The sequence below is a fragment of the Balaenoptera borealis genome, assembly GCF_965194805.1.
Source record: "Balaenoptera borealis genome assembly, chromosome: 1".
Taxonomy (NCBI): domain Eukaryota; kingdom Metazoa; phylum Chordata; class Mammalia; order Artiodactyla; family Balaenopteridae; genus Balaenoptera; species Balaenoptera borealis.
This window is the reverse complement of record NC_138860.1, coordinates 191,859,915-191,880,665: the sequence shown is the minus strand read 5'-3', so window position 1 is coordinate 191,880,665 and position 20,751 is coordinate 191,859,915. Positions and strand designations below refer to the sequence as shown.

General features: G+C 59.0%; 2 protein-coding genes across 6 annotated transcripts in view; one reads left to right on the top strand and one right to left on the bottom strand.

The window, feature by feature from the left end:
• Positions 1–1,773, bottom strand: part of CEP104 (centrosomal protein 104) — a 50,774-nt gene extending 49,001 nt beyond the window's left edge. For both annotated transcript variants that reach the window (XM_082353378.1, XM_082353379.1), the window contains exon 1: positions 1,436–1,773. In XM_082353378.1, the coding sequence (XP_082209504.1) occupies positions 1,436–1,772 (337 nt within the window). In that variant the 5' untranslated portion in view covers position 1,773. The remainder of the gene's footprint in view (positions 1–1,435) is intronic.
• Positions 1,774–1,893: 120 nt separating this feature from the next.
• On the top strand, positions 1,894–20,751 carry DFFB (DNA fragmentation factor subunit beta). 4 transcript variants are annotated; one of them, XR_014233980.1, is made up of 9 exons: positions 1,894–2,045; positions 3,772–3,898; positions 6,771–6,959; positions 7,815–7,894; positions 11,634–11,804; positions 13,069–13,169; positions 13,755–13,982; positions 14,260–16,917; positions 19,583–19,721. XR_014233980.1 is itself a non-coding variant. In XM_082353425.1 (7 exons), the coding sequence occupies exons 1-7, from the start codon at positions 1,923–1,925 to the stop codon at positions 19,815–19,817; spliced, it is 1,026 nt and encodes a 341-aa protein (XP_082209551.1). In that variant the 5' UTR covers positions 1,894–1,922; the 3' UTR covers positions 19,818–20,751. The 4 variants fall into 4 exon arrangements, 1 of the variants encoding a protein (XP_082209551.1); XR_014233981.1 differs by having other exon boundaries at positions 16,772–16,917; positions 19,100–19,713; XR_014233982.1 differs by having other exon boundaries at positions 19,100–19,713.

Sequence of the window (20,751 nt, the reverse complement as noted above, 5' to 3'; positions counted from 1 at the left end):
GCGGCGAGCGGGGGCCACTCCTCATCGCGGTGCACGGGCCTCTCACTGTCGCGGCCTCTCTTGTTGCGGAGCACAGGCTCCAGACGCGCAGGCTCAGTAATTGTGGCTCACGGGCCTAGTTGCTCCGCGGCATGTGTGATCTTCCCAGACCAGGGCTCGAACCCGTGTCCCCTGCATTGGCAGGCAGATTCTCAACCACGGCACCACCAGGGAAGCCCTCCTTCCATCATCTTTAAGAGCAGGGCCTGTTACTTTCTATCCCACCTTGAAAACAGTAGGTACCTATGAAATATTTTCAACTGAGTGTGACCATGTATCCTGAAATTCCAGAGATCTGAAATATTGTTTATTCATCTTGCTGACCTGTGTACTGACCTACTCCCTTACACCGTACTTTTGTGTGCAGATGCATACATGTTTATACCTTCATCACAACTCTGACACCCCAGCTGTAGAGACGAGGAAACTGAGGCACAGAGAGGCCTGGCCCAGGGTCATCCGGCTATGAAGCCACACAGGCCGGGTTTGTTCTAAAGCTGGTCAGGTTCCAGAGCCCGGTGTTGACCAACACCCTCGGTTATGGCCCTAAGAGTTAGAAATGGGGCCCTTTAAATCTGAATAAAGGACGTGTCCACTATACTATGCTGCCTCAATAAATGCAAAACACAGCCCTGGCATTTAGGAACCAGACAGGAGAAGTGCCTGGGAACCGCAGAGGCAACGCTATTGCCTCGGTTTGGGAATTCGAACAGGATTCCTTTTTGGCCACGTCCTTCCGCCTTGTACCCTGGGGTCCCCTGTGCGTAAACCTTCAAGTCTTCCCTAAGATGCTTGGGGTGTCACTAAGGACACTAGTATTGGACTCTATAAAAATCACACTAACATTTTGGGGAGAACCAAAGCTCTGTTGAGTGCGGGGCCCCGGTGCACAGCGATCCTCGCCTCTAAACGAGCGCCGGTTGCATCTTCCCCAGCAGCGATCACTCTCCCCCGTGCCGCGGGACAAGCTGGGACCGTGGGGAGAAGGTAACTCGGCGGTTCCTCCTACGAAGTCTGCTTTTCACTATGCATCGGGGTACTGAATCTCTACGTTAAATCGAAACACTTTACCAACTTCCGAACATCTTGCTGCAAGACTAGGAGACAGACTTGTATCCAGTTTCCTTCTTAGGAAAACCTAAATGTTACACACTTAAATGGTTTTTCGGTCAAGCAACCTCAAGACTCGAAAGTGCCCCTGAGAATCTCCGAAACAGACGAGGTTGAAGAGCCAGCTCAGCACCGAGTCGGGGTCGCTGAGCCCGCACCGCCGCCAAATGCGGGGACCAAGCGCAGGCGCCGCCGGCCGCCCGGGGCGGTGACGCAGCGTGCGGGCCGCGCCCACGGAGGCCCCGCCGCCCACGCAGGCCCCGCCGCCCCCGGCCCGCTCGTCTACCTGTCAGGACGTCCGCACGACCCGGGCTCTCCACCGGCCCTCGGCAGCGCCGCGCCTCGGCGGAGCTCAGGAGGCGCCTCCTCCGCCGACCCGGGCCGGCCGGCACCCCCAAGCCGCAGCGGTGGTGGCAGCCGAGGAGCAGCCCCGGCCGCCAGCGCCTGTCGCCCGGGCCGCGGCGGCCGCTCTCATGACAACCAGGCCGGCCCGCCCATACCTCCGCGCGTGCGCGACCCCGCCCCGTCGCGCCTGCGCACAAGACGGGTCGCACCGCCTCTTCCTGGGCCTTCTGGGTAATGTAGTTTTCAGGGAATGGCGCCTGCGCACAAGGGGGGGTCATGCCGCCGCTTCCCGGGCCTTCAGGGTAGTGTAGTTTCGCGGGGCGGGGGGCGGCAGGGGGCCTTGATTCCCCTCCGTGGAACCCCCCAGGCGCGGACCCCCGGCGCGGCCCTCCGAGTAGGCGCCGCCCGCGGGCCCGGAGGCGTTGAGGATGTCTGCGGTGCTCCAGAAGCTCAAGAGGTTCAAGCTGCGGGCCCTGCACAACCAGAAGAAATTTGGGGTGGCGGGCAGGAGCTGCGAGGAAGTGCTGCGGAAGGCGTGCCTCCACTTGCAGGTGCCCCGGGGTCCGGGGGGCGGGGGGCCTCCGCTTGCAGGTGCTCCCCGGTCCGAGGAGCTGGGGGCCGATGGACTGGGGGCCTCTGCTTGCGGGCGCCCCGGGCCGCGTGGGGTTTGGGGTGGGGGCGAGTGTGGCCGAGCGAGCCTGCCCAGAGCACTCTTGGTGAGCTGGGAAGATGTTGGCCCGTCGTCCTGCACTGTCAGGACTGGCCGAGCTCAGGCTGCACCGAGCCTCCGTGCGTCCCCGAGTCCTGACGGTCGCTGGGAGGGGGCACTGTCCATATCCCCGGGGCGGGAAGCCTGAGCCTGACCACTGCCGACGGCCACGTGCCCGACCCCGGGCTCCATCCTGGCTCCTTACGTGGGCTGTCGTGGAGTCCACCTGTCGCCCTGTGAATCGGGCGCTAACACCCCCATTTCACAGATGAGGAAACTGAGGCACCGAGCGACTAAGCAACTTGCCATAGCCACTGAGGAACGGCCGGTGTTTAAACCCGGGTCTTGCTACGCCGGAAGCCTCTTAGCCCAGCCTCTGCGGGTGCGGGGGGCTGCAGGTGGGGGTCGGGGGAATTGGGGTCCTTCCCGGCTTCTGGGTCCTGGTGCATGGTGCCGCATCTCAGCAGATGGCCTGAGTGAAGCCTCTGCCCCAGCGCTCAGGAGCCCACCTGCTTGGGAGAAATTTGGGGAGAATAGGAGGTACTGCTTTTGTGCCTCAAAACCAGGGAGTGTGAGACATCTGGGCCCCAGGGAATTCCCATTTCCTGTGCTGCTGCAGAGGAGGCCCCCAACCTCCTCCTCTGGCTCCTCGGCCCCGTCAGAGCAGGGGGAGTTTGTAGAGAGGCCTGGGAAACTTCCCCCTTCTGACTGTGAGGGTCAGGACAGCTCTGGCCTGAGACCCAGGGACCTGGTTCCAGTGCTGGTAGGCTCAAGTGCTCCAGGGCACAGGCCGTTCCCTGCCTGGCTTCCCCTGGTGTAAAATGAAGGATTGGGCTCAGAGGCCTCTCAGAGCCCTTTGGCACGAATATTCTAGGTATTTCAGCCATTGTTCTCACCCTTACTGAATTAATTTCCTCGACTGGGCTTAGACCAGTGCTGGGGTTGTGTGTGCATGTGTGGGGTGGGGTGGGGGAGGGGAGGAGTTGCTATTGAAAATTCATAAAACTGATCGGTGTCGAGCACCAGAGGACTAAACCTCAGCAAGTTCAGAGTCCCGTGTGCTGATCACACTTCCATGGACAGAGGCGGTGAGTCCTGCCCAGTAGGATGTTCTCCTTAACTAATTGGTGCCCAGGGAGAAACTCGAGCGGTAGGCGATGTGTCCTGACACCTGTTGGGCAATGAGCCTCGTTGATGGGGATGTGTTTACAGGCTTAGTGCAAGCAGTCAAGGGTCATTTTTGGAAACAGGCTTGGATTTTAAAGCGCCCCGGAGGAGCTCGGTTTGAAGGGTCCGAGTGGTGAATCCTGCAAAGCGGTTATCACCGTGTATGTATTTCTATGACTTTCCACATCTTAGAACGACCTACAGTAGGTGCCCTTGTTTGGACGTGCTCAGTACGTGCAGACTGCATCTCGAGCGGGATTCTTTACAGCGTAGTAGTTCCTTCTTGTTCTCTGTGAGGGCTGCAGATGGGAAGACCTCAGGTCGCCACCCCAAGACTGGGCCGCCCGAGATCCAGGAAGTAAGCATCCCACCCTGCTCTCCCCTCCCCCCCTTCTCCCCAGCTCCCCGTTCCTGGCTCCAGCCTGTGTCTCTACGAGGATGGCACGGAGCTGACTGGAGATTACTTCTGGAGTGTCCCCGACGACTCGGAGCTCGTGCTTCTCACTGCGGGGCAGACCTGGCGGGGTTGTAAGTGGCGGGGACCTTGGAGATTGGTGGGGAAGCTGGTGCGGCTTTGGAGGTGCAGAGGGCCTGCCTGGGGGTGCCAGCCCCGGGAGGGAGGGGTCCCCCGTACTCTGCACTCTGAAGGAGGAAGCCCCCGGAGGCAGAATCAGATGGCAGAGTTGTTCATCCTTTTGTCAGGAGGCCAGTTGTCCAGCTGGGTGTTCTATGTGTCTTTTTAAGAAATTCCTTTAGTTCTATTTACATTCATTTGGAGTGTCCTGGTAACCCCTAAGGGCAGAAGGGAGGGCTTTGGGGGTGGGGGCCTGCCCAGTTTTGCGGGGAAGGCAGAGCCAGAGAGAGAGGCTGTCCTGTTCTGCTGGGCTTGGTCGAGGAAAATAATCAATAACCAATCAATAATAAGAATAGAACAGTTTTATTTGAGCCAGACTGAGGACTATAGCCCAGAAGCTCTCTTCCCAGGTTACTCTGAGAAACTGCTCCAGAGAAGCAGGGTTTTTGGCACAGTTTTATGTCTTGTCAGAACAAAGACCATTAAACAATTCAGGGATGCATTTCTCCGAGGTTTCAAAAAAAAAACCAGACCAGCACGTACACAGCGAGTCAGCATGGGCTTGGCACCTGGGAGGGAGCCTTACGATCGAAAGAGTAACCAGCATTGGTGTCCCAGGAAGAGGGGCATTTAATTTTTATTTTTAACATGGATGTTCTTTACTTCTGGTCAGTGCGCCCTTTTCGTTAATAATTCAAGCAGATGTGCAGTGTATGTTTGATCAGCCGCAAAAAGGCTGTTTTAGTTAACATCAAATTCAAGTTAACTCATGTAGAAGCCAGAACGACGTCCCTGTATCTCAATATGTAAAAATTTCTTTTATCAACTTCCTAAGGGATGGGCTGGTGGCTGATGCCGTGCTCAGTGTCTGGTCTCTGTCGGGTTTGCGGACACACCGTCCTTAGGCTCCTGTCGGGGCTGCCTTATTGGAGCAGGTGCTTTTGGAGGTGGTTCTTTAGGGGGGTCTGTGCTGGATGACAAGTGCTACTCTGGAGCCATAGGCCGGTGGCCAGGCGTGTGCCCTTCCCCTGGGAGGGTCGTCTGGCCCTTGTGCAAAGGGGCTTCCATTACAGGAGATGTTTCTGGTGCCTGGGGAAGGAAGTGGAGCTCTGAGGACCGAGGTTGTCCTACCTCCTCTGCCGAAAGGGCAGAGAGAGAAGCCCGAGAGCAGTGCAGGTGTGGCCTCGCCCCTCGGTTGGGACTCTGCTGTCAGCAGTGAAGGTGACACGTCCGCTGTGTGCTCCTAGTGGCACGCGTCCTTCCTCCTTGTGCTTCTAGAGAATGAAGTCTCAATAAAGTTGTTAGAAAAGGAAAGGAACTGCACGCTGCCTTCCAGAGCTGCGGTCCCGTCCTTTCTCCACAGCAGGGATGAGAACGGCCTCTCCAGCTCTTGGCATTGTCGCTCTTTTCATTTTAGCCATTCTGGTGGGTGTGCGATGGCGTCTGGACTTGCATTTCCCTCCCGACGGATGGTGTTGACCATCTTCTCCTGGGCTGATTTACCATCTGTAAACCTTCCTGTGAAGTGTCTTTTGTCCGTTGTCTAATGGGATGTTTTTTACGGTTGAGTTTTGTGACATTTTTCCTAATATATTCCAGATGAGTCTTTGTCAGACGTGTGGTTGACACTGATATTTTCTCCCAGTCTGTAGCTTGTCTTTTTTTTTTTTTTTTAAATATGTTCTTATGACCATTATGCTTTTATTTCTGTGAGAAAGATTTCTAGGAGTAGAATTGCTGAGCCAAAGAGTATATGTGTTTTTTTAAAATAAATTTATTTATTTTTTTTGGCTGCGTTGGGTCTTTGTTGCTGCACGCGGGCTTTCTCTAGTTGCGGCGAGCGGGGGCTACTCTTCATTGCAGTGCACGGGCTTCTCATTGCTGTGGCTTCTCTTGTTGTGGAGCACGGGCTCTAGGTGTGTGGGCTTCAGTAGTTGCGGCACGTGGGCTCAGTAGTTGTGGCTGGCAGGCTCTAGAGCGCAGGCTCAGTAGTTGTGGCGCACGGGCCCAGTTGCTCCGCGGCATGTGGGATCTTCCCAGACCAGGGCTCAAACCCGTGTGCCCTGCATTGGCAGGCGGATTCTCAACCACTGCGCCACCAGGGAAGTCCCTGCAGCTTGTCTTTTCTCTTAACCGCGTCTTTCATGGAGTAAAAGTTTAATTTTGATGAAATCCAACTTGTCCCTTTTTATCCTTCTACGCGTATGGCTTTGGTGTTCAGTCTGAGACCTTTTCACCAAGCTCTAGGTCTCGAAGATCTTCTCTGTCTTTCTGCGCCAGTTGCTCTGATCACGTGACTTTTCTTGGTTAGCCTGTTGAGGGTGGATCACACTGATTGACGTTTGGACCCCGAGTGGCCCCACATCCCTGGAATGACCCTCGGGACCGTGGGGCCTGTTCCTCGCATGCGTCTGGACTTCTGTTCGTAGGACGCTGTGAAGCCCTCGGTCCCGAGTGCCTGCTCGGAGGGCTTGCTGCTTTCGGGTGTGAGCGGAAAGGCCCCGGGAGCCAGCAGGGCAGTGAAGGGACGAACCTGGAGTGTGAGAGGTCTCGAGGGAGGTCCCAAGAAGAGGCGATTTCCCTTGGAGGAAGGAAGGCTGAGGGGAAGGGCGGCAACTCGCTTGGGTGGCTTTCGTTTTCCAAACCGCGTCCCGTGTCCTCCCCGTCTGTCCTCACACCAGCCGGGCGCGGGCAGCCAGGCCCAAGGCCCGGAACCCCGGGCTGGTGACTGTCGGGGCAGGGGTCTGGCTGGTCCCGGGGGAGGAGGTGGTGTCCCCGAGGCAGTGCTCCAAGGCCTGGTGGCCTCTCTGTTCCCTGCGGTGGCAGACGCGAGTGACATCAGCCGCTTCCTGAGCGTGTTCCAGGAGCCGCACGCAGAGCTCATCCAGGCCGCCCGGCAGCTGCTCTCGGACGAGCGGGCCCCGCTGCGGCAGAAGCTCCTGGCCGACCTGCTGGGCACCGTCAGCGAGAACATCGCGGCTGAGACCAGGGCCGAGGACGCGCCGTGGTTCGAAGGTGCCTCATGGAGTCGGGCCTGGAGGGAGCGGGTGGGGAGGGCTTCCTCCGGGCCAGCTTGCTGGCACATGGGATCTGTGCCAGTTCCCAGACCCAGGGGCTCCCCAAACCCGGGGCCAGGGGCCAGGCAGCCCTGGGACTGGCCGTTTTATTTTTATTCAATTTTCAATTGTGGTCAAGTAGGCATGAGGTGAAATTTACTGTCTTTACCGTTTTCAGGCGTGTAGTTCGCTGGCATTACATACATTCCCATTGTGGGTGGCATCACCACCGTCTGTTCTCAGACATTTTTACCTTCCCAGGCTGAAGCTCTGCCCCCATTAAACATCACTCCCCACCCCTCCCCAGCCCCGGCCCCCAGCCTTCTTCCTGTGCCTGTGATTCTGACTCCTCCAGGGGCCTCGTATGAGTGGGATCGGGCATCTGGCTTACTTCACTCAGCATTTAACGTCTTCGTGGTTCATCCATATGGAAGCAGGTGTCAGGATTCCCTTCCTCTTTGAGGCTGCGTGATATTCCATCACCTGGGTGGACCACATCTTCTTTATCCATTCACCTGGGCTGCTCCCACCTTTTGGACTGGCCTCTCAAGCCAGATGGAGGGAGCCCTGAGCGACTGCAGCCCTCTTGGGAAAGGGGCTCGGAGGTGCCACCAGGCAGAAGCCCCTCGGTGGCCTTTGAGACGCTCATGCTGGTGGACCAGACTTCTCCACAAACGAACAAAATCCAGGGATAGCGTGTAGGTCCCCATTAGAACGTTTCTAGATGGAGCCGAGCAAAACGGCCCTCACCTTCCGCCCCTCCTGGGAGAGCACGGGCCCTGGGCTCCAGGCGTCTTGTCTCTCCTTCCGGCAGGTTTGGAGTCCCGGTTTAGGAACAAGTCTGGCTACCTGAGATACAGCTGCGAGAGCCGGATCCGGAGCTACCTGAGAGAGGTAGGTCCACCCTGGTGCCGGGTGTGCCAGGCGGGTTTAGGAAGCGGGCTCTGCTGTTGGACTCCGCTCCAGGGCCAGCGTGGATGTTGGAGGAGCGCACAGGCTGGCGCGGGTGCAGGTTCAGGAGCAGGTGCTGGTATAAGTGCTGGTGTGGGTGCTGGGGTGGGCGCTGGCGTGGGTGCAGGTTCAGGTGCAGGTGCTGGTATAAGTGCTGGCGTGGGTGCTGGCGTGAGCGCTGGCGTGGGTGCAGGTTCAGGTGAAGGTGCTGGTATAAGTGCTGGCGTGGGTGCTGGCATGGGCGCTGGCGTGGGTGCAGGTTCAGGTGCAGGTGCTGGCATGGGCGCTGGCGTGGGTGCAGGTTCAGGTGCAGGTGCTGGCATAAGTGCTGGCGTGGGTGCAGGTTCAGGTGCAGGTGCTGGTATAAGTGCTGGCGTGGGTGCTGGCGTGGGTACTGGCGTGGGTGCAAGTTCAAGTGCAGGTGCTGGTATAAGTGCTGGCGTGGGTGCTGGCGTGGGTACTGGCGTGGGTGCAGGTTCAGGTGCAGGTGCTGGTATAAGTGCTGGCGTGGGTGCTGGCGTGGGTACTGGCGTGGGTGCTGGCGTGGGTGCAGGTGCTGGTATAAGTGCTGGTATAAGTGCTGGCGTGGGTGCTGGCGTGAGCGCTGGCGTGGGTGCAGGTTCAGGTGAAGGTGCTGGTATAAGTGCTGGCGTGGGTGCTGGCATGGGCGCTGGCGTGGGTGCAGGTTCAGGTGCAGGTGCTGGTATAAGTGCTGGCGTGGGTGCTGGCGTGGGTACTGGCGTGGGTGCAGGTTCAGGTGCAGGTGCTGGTATAAGTGCTGGCGTGGGTGCTGGGGTGGGTGCTGGCGTGGGTGCAAGTTCAAGTGCAGGTGCTGGTATAAGTGCTGGCGTGGGTGCTGGCGTGGGTACTGGCGTGGGTGCAGGTTCAGGTGCAGGTGCTGGTATAAGTGCTGGCGTGGGTGCTGGCCTGGGTACTGGCGTGGGTGCTGGCGTGGGTGCAGGTTCAGGTGCAGGTGCTGGTATAAGTGCTGGCGTGGGTGCTGGGGTGGGTGCAGGTTCAGGGGCAGGTGCTGGTATAAGTGCTGGCGTGGGTGCTGGCGTGGGTGCTGGTGTAAGTGCTGGCGTGGGTGCTGGCGTGGGTGCTGGCGTGGGTGCAGGTTCAGGGGCAGGTGCTGGTGTAAGTGCTGGCGTGGGTGCTGGTGTGGGTGCTGGTGTAAGTGCTGGCGTGGGTGCTGGCGTGGGTGCTGGCGTGGGTGCTGGTGTAAGTGCTGGCGTGGGTGCTGGTGTAAGTGCTGGCGTGGGTGCTGGTATAAGTGCTGGCGTGGGTGCTGGCGTGGGTGCTGGCGTGGGTGCTGGCGTGGGTGCAGGTTCAGGGGCAGGTGCTGCTGTGGATGCCAGTCTGGGTGCAGGTGGACGTGAGCCAGCAGTGGATGGGCCGCTTGCCCGGGGAGCCCCCCGCACGGCCGACCTCTGGCTTCCCCCCGTCAGAGCTCAAGCTGGGTCCGGGGTTGCAGACTTTGCCTCCCTGCACTCTCCGTGAACTCTCCCTACGGGCTGTGAGTAGAACCCACCTTCGAACGCCTTCATCCGTCCGGCGGTTCAGTTTCGACCTGAGCTCATCCCAAGTAGCCGTCTCCGTCCACCGTTAGCTTGGATGGACGCCCACACGGTGGGTGGGGAGGGGCAGCTGCTCTTCTGTCCCCAGCGCTGCCGTTGACTTTCCCGCCTGTGCGAGGCGCAGCTGTCTGACCTCCGAGAAGCAGCAGGAGGGGCTCCGGGTCGTGGTGGGTCCAGGCTCTGACTCTGGGCTCCCCTCCGGGAGGCGTGAGCAGCAGGTGGATACAGGTTTAGAGCCGAAACGCTCCCGATGGAGACGCACTTCACCTCCGAGGAGAAACGGGTCCTCGGGCCCAGTGCGCTCTGTCCCGCTGCCTTTCAGCAGGGAGGTGGCCCAGCTGACAGATGGCCTGCAGCAGGGCAGGCTGTGGGGGGGCTGGTGCCTGTGGTGCCTCGGGGGTGCGTTGCCCCCTCTCTGGAGGATAACCTGAGTGCTTGACCGGCCCCGAGGCTGGGTTCTGGGCAGCTCTCTTCCACCCTTCATGGGAGGACAGGCGGCAGGGGGTGGGTTTGGGGGCAGTGGCAGGCAGGGGTCCTCAGAGAACCAGCGCTGGAGCCCGGGGCTGGGCTGGGCGCTCCCCGCAGAGGCCCGTGGGCGCTGTTGCCCCTGTGCTGCGTGGCTGGACGTCAGCCGTGGGGCGTCTTGTTCATCCTTTGCAGACACCCCCCCCCCACCCCTCACCTGCACCTGGCCTCACGTGGGGGCTGCAGAACTGCCCACACGTGCTCTGCTGAGATCCCGTTACACAGAAGGAAACCTCAGGACTGGGGTGTCTGAGGTCCTGGGGCCTGGTCCAGCTCCCCCTCTCCCCCTGCCCCCCATCTCTGCCTGAAAGTGGCCACCCTCTGGCTCCTTCTGTTGCCGAGGACGCGCTCCCCGCGCTGGCTGGCGGGCGTCTCCAGGTCATCCTTCCCAGCCCCTGCTGGGTGCAGCCCCCTGTCCGGTGATGACCCGTCTGCTGCCCTGCTGTCGCTCCCACTGGGCCAGGCGGTCTCCTCGCTTCTGCCCAGTGCTCAGTGTGGGCCCGGGTGTGCCCGTGGGTGCCAGTCTCCACCTGCGCCCCAGTGGGCGGCAGTGCGCTGGTCACTCCTCACCTGCACACTTCCTCTCGGGTTTCTTGCTGCTAAGCAGTGGGCAGTGCTTGGGGGACAGGGCGGCCAAGATGCCCGGAGCTTGAGTTCTTATCTGATTGTGACCAAAGCTCCAACTCATGGGCCCAGGGAAATTTCCCAGGGTCAGACAGGCACAGTTGGTGTGAGCTCAGACCCCCGACCTCAGGGCCGTGCTGGGACCCCAGGGGGCGGGGGCTGGATCCCTGACCTCAGGGCCACGCTGGGACCCCAGGGGGCGGGGGCCAGACCCCCGACCTCAGGGCTGTGCTGGAAGCCCAGGGGTCGGGGGCCGGATCCCCAACCTCAGGGCCACGCTGGGACCCAGGGGGCGGGGGCCGGATCCCCAACATCAGGGCCACGCTGGGACCCCAGGGGGTGGGGGCCAGACCCCCGACCTCAGGGCTGTGCTGGAAGCCCAGGGGGCGTGGGCCGGATCCCCAACCTCAGGGCCACGCTGGGACCCAGGGGGCGGGGGCCGGATCCCCAACATCAGGGCCACGCTGGGACCCCAGGGGGTGGGGGCCAGACCCCCGACCTCAGGGCTGTGCTGGAAGCCCAGGGGGCGGGGGCCAGACCCTCGACCTCAGGGCTGTGCTGGAAGCCCAGGGGGCGGGGGCCAGATCCCCAACCTCAGGGCCACGCTGGGACCCCAGGGGGCGGGAGCCGGATCCCCAACATCAGGGCCACACTGGGACCCCAGGGGGCGGGGGCCAGATCCCCGACCTCAGGGCTGTGCTGGAACCCCAGGGGGCGGGGGCCAGACCCCCGACCTCAGGGCTGTGCTGGAAGCCCAGGGGTCGGGGGCCGGATCCCCAACCTCAGGGCCATGCTGGAAGCCCAGGGGGCGGGGGCCAGATCCCCGACCTCAGGGCCATGCTGGGACCCCAGGGGGCGGGGGCTCTGAGGGCTGTGGTGTTGGTGGGCCGGGACCCCGGCGGCGGTGGGTTTTTGGGCGCACGGCCAGCGTTCAGCGATGCCTCTGCCTCTTCCAGGTGACGTCTGGCGCCTCCCTGGTTGTCACGGAGGCTCGGGAGGAGTACCTGCGGGTCGTGGGCGCCATGTGCCAGAAGCTCCAGGCCGCCCGCTACAACAGCAGCTACTTCGACAGGGGGGCGAAGGCCAGCCGCCGGCTCTGCACGCCCGAAGGCTGGTTCTCCTGCCAGGTGAGCCATGAGCGTGTGCCCTGGGCCACCCCGGCCAAGGCCTGGTGAGCTGGGGCAGCCCTCGGGTGTCAGCTCACGTGGGGTGAGGGAGGGTCTCAGCCAGTGGCTCCCAGACGTAAGTGGTGTCAGAACCCCCTGGAGGGCTCGTGAGCCCCTGGGCCCCTCCCGGGGCTTCTGTTCCAGCAGCTCTGGTGAGGCCTGAGAGCCTGCATTTGTGACACGTTCCCCAGGGGTGCTGGTTCAGGGCCCTCGCTTGAGAACCGCTTTGGCGGGCGCGGGTGGCAGGACACAACTGCTCATGAGCCGAGACCCCACCCTGGTGTGAGAGGAGGGATGGCATTCGTTTGGATGGCTGATGCGTGTTTTGCTCCCCTGGGAAAGCCTGGATGAGGGAGCATCCGGATTTCAGGGTGGTGGCTGGACGTGACATTTCGGGCTCTGGCTGAGCTTGGCACCGTGGTGGGTGGCATCAGCTGGAAGCAGCGTTCTGAGCTGTGGAGACAGCTAAGGGCACATCTTGCTCTTTGCAAGCTGTACGTCGCACTTCCAGTAAAATCCCCTCCTGCCGCTGGCGCTGGGCCCAGAGTGGGCGGGGGGGGGCGCGGCCTCCCTCCCACAGGCCCCCATGCCTCTGCCCCCACCAGGCAGCCCCTCCCAAGTGTGACGGGCCCTGAGCATCCAAACGCCGCTCCTTCCCAACTGGCTTCACGTCACACCTCACACACAACTGACCTCTCCCTCCCGGGGGGGTGTGACTGGAGCCTGGCAGTGAGTGTGGCGGGGACAGAGACCAGACCCTTCACCCCGGCCTGGGCAGGCTCTGGGTCAAAGGCCTCTAAGCGAGTCGGGTGGTAGGCTTCCTGCGGGGCGGCTGTGCGGGCCCTCGGGGGCCGGAGTGGGGCTGGGGGCTTCAGGCAGGAGGAGATGTTTTCACACGTCTCCGAGGCCCAGCCTGTGCAGGGTCTCGGGGAAATGCTGGGAAGCCGTGGAGGAGACAGGAGGGGAGCAGTCGTGTGATGGGAGCAGCGTGGGGAAGCTGGCGTCCCAAACGGCCAGTAGGCTGACTTGTCGCCTTCGCAGACGCAGCGCATCACCCCGGGGTCATGAGGGAACGGGGTGCCGTCCCAGGGCAGCATGCTTTACCTCCTGAGCAGAGACTGTTTATCGGGGCCTGACCCCCGCCGAGGGGTGCCTCCGTCGCGCGCGGAGCGGCAGTGAGACGCTCCTTGGCTTCGTGGCCTTTACCTTCTCTCTTTCGGCCCAGGGTCCCTTTGACGTGGACGACTGTGCTTCCAGACACTCCATCAACCCCTACAGTAACAGGGAGAGCCGCGTCCTCTTTAGCACCTGGAACCTGGACCACGTGTGAGTGCGTGGGGCTGAAGGCCACAACCGCAGGCCCGGAGCGCCTGCCACCTGGCCCTGCCCGGCCTCCGCGGCGGGCGGGCTGCCTGGTGCGCCACGTGCCCGGCGCACGCGTCACGGACCCACGGACGTCGTGGGCGTGTGGCGCGGAAGGGGCTGCCGGGAGCGTGCGGTGCGGACGCTCCTGAGCTGCGGGGCGGGTGTCACTCGGCGCGGTGGGCTCAGATCCCCGAACGCACCTGTGCGACCCCGCGCGTCCCCGCCCGCCGCCAGCGCCCACCTGTGGGCGGGGTCAGCGGTCGGCAGCCGCGGGCCCAGTCGGCGCGGCACCGGTGCAGCTGTGTGGGGTCCCTGCCTCGCCCAGGGAGCCGGAGCTCTGCGTTGTGACGTGTAGGGCGTTTCCTGCTTCAACCAGGGTGAGCAAGTCTTGGCCGGCAGGATCATTTTATGGGTGTATTAGCTCATTCTTCAAAAAAAGTGCAGAAATGGAAAATTTTATTATTTTAACTGAGATGCTTTTCTTGTTGAGCCCTGAACAACGTGGGGTTTGAACTGCATGGGTCCACGTATACGTGGAGTTTTCAGTAGGAAATACTGCAGTACTGCTCCATCCACGTTGGTTGACTCTGCGTTGGTTGACTCTGCGGATACCGAGCCGCGGACACGAAGGAACCCTGCGCGCAGAGGGCCTCCTGGAAAGTTACACGTGGAGTTTTGCCCGCGTGGGGTGCTGGCTCCTAACGTCCCCTGTCTCCCGTCCTGCGTGTTGCCGGGTTGCTTTCCAGGGTGGTCCCACCGACACCCTCACCGGCTGTGAGTTCACGCGCCCCAGGCTTCACCACCTCTTGGTATCAGTACTCTTTTTGTGTTCTCCCAGTCTGATGGGCGAGAAGCAGATTCTCCTGTTACAGTTCATTTGCTTGGTCACTAGGAAGGTTGAATGTCCGTGTGTTTATTGGCCGTTTGTGTTCTGTGAAGTGGCTCTTGCTTCCTCTGCTCATGTTTTACTGGGCTTTGGTTTTCTAATTAATTTGTAGGAATTCTTTACACGTCCTGGTTACTGATTCTTTGGTAGCTCTTTGTGTTACAGGTATGTTTTTACAGTTTGGGCTTGTCTTTCACTCCTGGGATGTCTTTGATCGTGACAGGTTTAAATTCCAGTGTACTGAGACATATCTCTTCTTTTTTGTGTGAAATCCTTCCCTTCCTGTATCATGAAGATATCCTAGTTTTTCTCTCCTGGTTGGCTGCGCTGTTTCTGACCTGCCTGGAGCACCCCAAGATGATCTCGGGGCTCCAGGCCATCTGCCTGCTCCTGTCTTTTCACGGCCCACTAGGGGCCACCGCCAGCGTCTGAGGAGGGAAACCGCGGGCCTGGAAGAGAACACGGATGAAGCAGCAGCGTGCATGCCAGGCCCTGAGTCATGTCCCCTGAAACGTGCCAGTTACGTTGCCGCTCTTCTTCTAAATACACATACGTCCACATAGATGCACGCACCTGGCTTTTAATTTAAAATGCAGTTTTGACAGCAGGCAGCCGGGGTTTGAAAACACTGGTCTGATTGTTTCCCTGAGATGTGGCCACAGGCCCACCCCGACTCTGGTGGGGCTGAAGCCACAAGCCACGTGTTTAAATAGTTAAACACTAAAGAGTAACAAACCCTCAGTACAGCACGTGCTGTCCTCCTGCCCTGGACCGTGTCGCCGCGGCCCAGACCAGGTTCCTGGTCCCAGTCGGCGGACTTCTCAGGGCTCCGGGACGTGGCTACAGTGGCCTGCAGTCCGCAGCCTGCCCTCTTCTCTCACCCCTCGGGCCCCCTCGCACCACGAGGGCTGCACGTACGGGGGCGCAGCCTGTCCTGGGAGGACGTCCTGCGCCTGAGTTCCGGGCGTGTGGGCTGGGCGGCGGGGCAGGGGTCCTGTTCCCCGAGGGCTAAGGGCGCCTCCTCCAACACCCGGTGTTGTGAGAAGTCTTCCTGTCTGGGACCAGCGCTTCCCTCCCTCCCTTCAGAACCGTCCTCGGCCTTTTCCTTAACTTCATACATTTGGCTTTTATTTTTTATCCCTTCTTTCTACTTTTTGGGGTTTCTTCTTGCTTATTAGTTAATTTGCATCTCTCCTGTTTTCTATCATGTACATTTCAGGCTATCAGCTTCAGCTTTAGCTACCGCCTGTGAGTTGGGTAATTTTATTGTTGTTCAGGTGTAAGGATTCTGTCATTTCCATCGTGATTTTATCGCTGCTCCGTGAACTGGTTAGAAGTGGGCATTTGTGTTCAGTTGCTGCCGGATTCCTAGCTGCCTCTCTCGGTGCCCGCTCGCTGCTGTGGCCGCTCACGCCTCCTCTCAGCCTCAGTGGCGGGGGCGTGAGTGCGAGTGGCCTCAGACCCGCGTGGCCTCAGACCTGCGTGGCTGGATTTAAGCTGCTCTGCCGGCTTTCCGCCCCTTTCTTGTCGACCTTGACGTGTCTCCAGGTTTGGGTGAGTGTCCCACTGGCCGTGTTATTGCTCTTGTTCCCGTGGGGTCCGAGATGGTCCCGTCAGAGCTGACGGCTGCCGTCCTCTGCCTGTGTGGTGACGGCCGTGCTCCCCGTCGGCATCGGGCTCTGCCAGGTCACTGGTGTGGGCACGTCCCCAGCGTCTTTCAGCTGCCGGGACAGCGTCTGGCCACTGTGGCCATTCACCCAGTGTTGGCTGAATAAATAGGAAATGTGTTTGGACTTCTGTAGCCCTCTCTTCTGGGTTCCCAGTCACCGTTCCAGTTCTTCCCTTTTGGGTCTCCTTTGTGCTTTCTGTGGGTTTAACCGAGTTTTCCTTTTCCCTTGCCCATCACCCCACCCTTCGGTGGTTTGGGAAATAGATGTCTGCTGGTGTTCCCTTAGTGAGGCCCCTGAGTGAAGCACATCAGAAGCAGATTCGCATCTCCCTTGCCCCGAGGCCCCGTGGAGTCACCTTGGTGTCACCCCCTCTGCTCACCGTGAGCCCTGCACAAAGCGTGGGCGTGTTCCCGGGGTGGGTCCTCGCTTACGCTCACCCACAGATCACATGGCACTCAGGCTCACTCCCTGTCGACAGTGAGGGTCAGGGGGTCGTAGAAAGGCCCTGAGCGCTTGCTGAGCTGACGTGACTCCAGGCCGGCGGCCCCTCGGCCCGCAGTGCTTTGGAGACACGCCGCCTCACCTTCTGGCGTCTGTTCACAAGACTGCCGTCAGTCTCCTCTGCCTTTTCTGTGGCAGCTTTAGGCTTTCCCTTTCTCTCTGAAAATGATGCGTATCTAGTACAGATCTCTGTTTTAAATTCTGACCGGGACTTGTATTCTCTGCTCTGAAGACGTGTCTGTCTTTAATTTTGGGAAGCTCTTCAGCGTTGATTCTCTGACTCCCCCTCACAGACCTGGACCAGCTCCTTCTGTCCTCCTCGTGCTGCGTCTGCTCTTACACATTCCCTTTCCCGGGGACTTCCTGCCACGGACTGAACTGTGCCCCCCAAATTCATGTGCTGAAGCCCTAACCCCAGGGTGACTGTGTCTGGGGATAGGCTCTTCAGGAGGTGATTAAGGGTAAATGAGGTTGGAAGGGGGGATCTGATGGGACTGATCTGATAGGACTGTGGTCTCATAAGAAGAGAGGGCTCGCTGTCCACCATGTGAGGACGCAGCGAGGGGGCAGCCGTCTGCGAGCCAGGAAGACACTTCTCAGCAGAACCCAACCACGCTGGCCCTCTGGTCTCAGAATCCCAGCCTCCAGAATGGTGAGAAAACTGATTTCTGTTCTTTAAGCCGCCCAGTCTATGGTATTTTGTGACGGTGGTCCGAGCTGACTAATAACACTTCCTATACATTCAGTTCACGCATTCTCTCTTCAGCTCTGATGCCATTCAGTCTGTGTATTCAGCACTGAGTACATATTTCCTTTCTACAAGTGCTTTTGGGTTATTTTTAAAAAACACGCCTCTTCACGCCAGTCTGCTTTCATTATTATTTTTATTTCATTTTTATTTTAAATACACTTATTTTATGGTTGTGTGCAGAGAGAGGTCTGGCCTTTGCCCGTGACCCCTGGGAGGTCACCTCTGAGCCCTCGGAGTGTGCTGCCTGCTAGTGTCTCTGTTTGCCTGGGGCCGGGGGTCACTGGACAGCCTAACAGTGTGACTAAGGTGGGGGGTTTGGGTCACGTGGTTTCAGCTTGCCCTCTGCGGGTGCTGGGGATGAGGTCAGCCTGTGGGTGGTCAGCTGTGCCCACATGGCGGAGCCCCAGTAAAGACTCTGGACGCCGAGGCTCAGGGAGCGACCCTGTGTGCTGATTCTCCATGTGTGTCGTCACCACCACTGCTGGGAGCACTGTCCACAACTCCCTGGGGAGAGGACGGCCGCAGCTGCCCTGGACTCCCCGCCCTGTGTGTCCCGAACCTTGGATGATTTTAATTTGCATGCTTTCATGGTTGTAAACCGTAACTGTAAGTGTGAAGGCTCTCGGGGCCTTCCGAGTCCTTTCAGCGAACTGTGGACCCTGAGGGTGGTCTCGGGGCCCTGAGCTCTGCAGTTGGCGGCAGAGGGAGTGGTCTGTGTAAGATCCCTGGGGGTTCTGGGGGCGCCGCAGTTGGCTACATCCTCCTGTGCATTGCAGCGCATTCCTTGTGCTTTGTGCGTGTCTGGGCTGTGAGTTCGTCCTCGGTGGGAGGTGTCTGCAGATGGCCCGTGTGTCCCCACCGAGCGGTTCTGCATGTTTCCACCAGGTGCCCGGGGCTTTCAGTAGGCCTTCCTTGCTTGCGGGTTCCCTACCACGTGCAGTGTAAAGTTGGACATGTGAGAGGTGGGCTGAGGGTCCTGGTTTTCCATGTGACTGGAGGACGGTCACACTAGTGGTGCCCTGTGACCAGCACCTGCCGGGTGTCCTTACCTCGTCCCCCCACTGCATCAAGCAGACGGGAACCCGGGGGTGCCTGGCAAGGGCTCGCACATTCACCACGCCGGGGAGCCTGACTTGGCCTCCTGGAGGATGAAAGACCCCGCGGGGAGAAGGGCCAGCCCCTGGCCAACCCCCCAGCAGAGTGCAGCCCCGTGACTGGGCCAGGCCAACCCACAGAACCGCTAGGTTTTGGGGGGCTGGTTATGCAGCAGTTGGTAATTGATGCAGAGGCTTTTCCTTCCCCTCCCAAAGCCATGGATCCCGGCAGCACCTGTTCCTCCCCTAATGGCTGGGGTGGGAATCTCGGCCCACCCCTCCTGGCTCTTGAGGGCCCCTGGGGCCTCCATCAGGACCGGAACCCCGGTGTGCTGTGGAGTGGAGCTCAGTCCTGTGGCCCAGCATTGGTTTCTGTGTCTGCAGAGGGGAGCCGCCTTCTTTCTTTTACTCTCAGCTACTTATTTATCGTTACTCACCTTTTCTGTGTCATGGGGCACAGGATTCTATGTGCCGGTTTAGTTGCCACCAGCCCCCCGTGCTGTGCTGTTTCCAATTCCATCTTGTCAAGTTTACAAGCTTCTAGGCTGGTTACTTAGGTCTTTTGAACTGTTGTTTATAAGTGAAAGCAGTTCACACAAAGATAACATCACGATCGTTTTAAGTGGACACACATATGCGTATAAAAGTACAGGATGAAATTTGGAAAGACAAATGTCAGACCCTTAATAGTGATCGTCTCTGGGAAGGGAAGGCGGGAAATGAGAGCGAAGGCTGTAGTTGGAGGTGACTTTAGCTTTATTTGTAAGATTCTATTTAAAAACGTTCGTACAGTATCATGTAATTTTTTGGTAAGTCTGCACATAGCTAAAGTGTGAACCAAGGAAGCCAAGTTGTTGGTCAGTGAGTGTGATGGGACTACGTACGGTTGGCTCTCATTTTTCTCTGTGTACTTTTCAGTATTTAAAAAAATACGCACTACCTACTTTTATTTACTGTTTTTATTTTTTTAATTTGGCTGTGCCGCGCAGCTTGTGGGATCTTAGTTCCCCGACCAGGGATTGAACTCGCACCCTCAGCAGTGAAAGCGCCGAGTCCTAACCACTGGACCGCCAGGGAAGTCCCCCATCTACCTGTAAAATGTGAGAAGCCCGGGTGGCCGGCATCAGGCTCTGCCAGGCTGGCTGGCCCGGCGGGCGTGGCCGCGTGCGGCAATGGCACCCCCGCCAGCCTGTGGAGGGATGTCCCCAGTGCTCGTTCGATGGCCACAGGGTGAGCCCCTTTCAGCGCCCGCCCTGCTCTGTCTGGGACGGCCTGAGTGCAGTTCCTCTGCCGAGTTTAACCATCTCCACCTGTCTCTCCTGGAAGCAGCCAAACCTTGATGGATGTCTCAGCCGAGTAGACACCACATTCAACCATCTCTGTGGTTTAACAGAAAACGAGGCCTGGCAGGTGCCTGGGGGATTGTGACAGATTGTGACAGCAGAGACGACGTCTCTAACCTTGCTTTGCAGAATAGAAAAGAAGCGCACGGTCGTCCCCACGCTGGCCGCGGCCATCCACGACGCCGAGGGGAGAGAAGTAGACTGGGAGTACTTCTACCGCCTGCTCTTCACCTCTGAGAACCTCAAGTTAGTCCACATTGCCTGCCACAAGAAGACCACCCACAGGCTCCACTGCGACCCCAGCAGGATCTACCGAGCCCCGGCGGTGCCCCGGAGGAAGCGGCCTGCTCGCCAGCGCCCTTGATGCAGCCCGGACAGCACATGCGTCCTTCCAACAGGTGCTACTTTTTTTTTTTTTGCCACTCCAATATTCCCGGAAAACTCTTGAAACAAATCTCCCTACAGATTCTGGTTTGAGCACATTTCTGGAGCTGTTTTCCGACCTCTGCAAGCCCAGCTGCCAGCGGACAATTCTGGTGGCTCCCGGGACACCCGGGGTCAGGAGTGGCCTCCCTCCGGCTTCACCCATGTGTGCGTGCAGTGTCCCCAGCCAGGCGGCTCCCCTCTCGCCTGGCCACTCGGGCTTCAGGGAACTTGTGTTAGCGCTCAGCTCCACTGGGCCTCCACGCCCCAGGCAAACGCAATGCTCCATCCTCTGGTCTCTTCTAAATGCTCGAAAGAGTCGTGACCCTTTTGGGGTAAAATACAAGGGTATTCACTGCTGTATTATTTCTAACAGCAGAAAGTGGGAAACCCTCCAAATGTCCGTAGGGCTGCTTGTGGCATTATGCTGAACCATAGGAAATTGCTGTTTTTATGGGTCCAGAATGGTCAGATAGATAGCATTAATTTCATGACTCAACCTGACACATCTACGTAATGCAAAACTCTGTAACAGTTTCAGGCATTTATGTGAGAAGTGGGAAGCTGGCTGTTAAGTGCACGAGGCAGGCAGGTGGCTCGGCCATGCCCAGTGTGACACGGTGTGTATCACACGTATGTGCTGGTCATGCAGAGACCGTCACTGCGTGTGAAGAGCAGGAAAGCTGGTGGGGGGGGGTGATTGGATCACAAAGGACTAATTTTCTAAATCATGCATTTTATAATACTTGAAGTTTTTGAAATGAGCATTTATTTCATAATTTTTTTAAATTTACTTTTTAAAGTCACATTTTGTAATACTTGAATTTTTACATGTACTGTATAATCACAAAAGCAATAAAGATTTTTAAAAAATA

Bases quoted from the DNA above. Each gene is read 5' to 3' on its own strand.
- DFFB (XM_082353425.1), top strand. From the start codon at position 1,923: ATGTCTGCGGTGCTCCAGAAGCTCAAGAGGTTCAAGCTGCGGGCCCTG. The intron at 2,046-3,771 runs GTGCCCCGGGGT...CCTTCTCCCCAG, and splicing joins AGGCGTGCCTCCACTTGCAG to CTCCCCGTTCCTGGCTCCAG. The intron at 11,805-13,068 runs GTGAGCCATGAG...CTTTCGGCCCAG, and splicing joins AAGGCTGGTTCTCCTGCCAG to GGTCCCTTTGACGTGGACGA.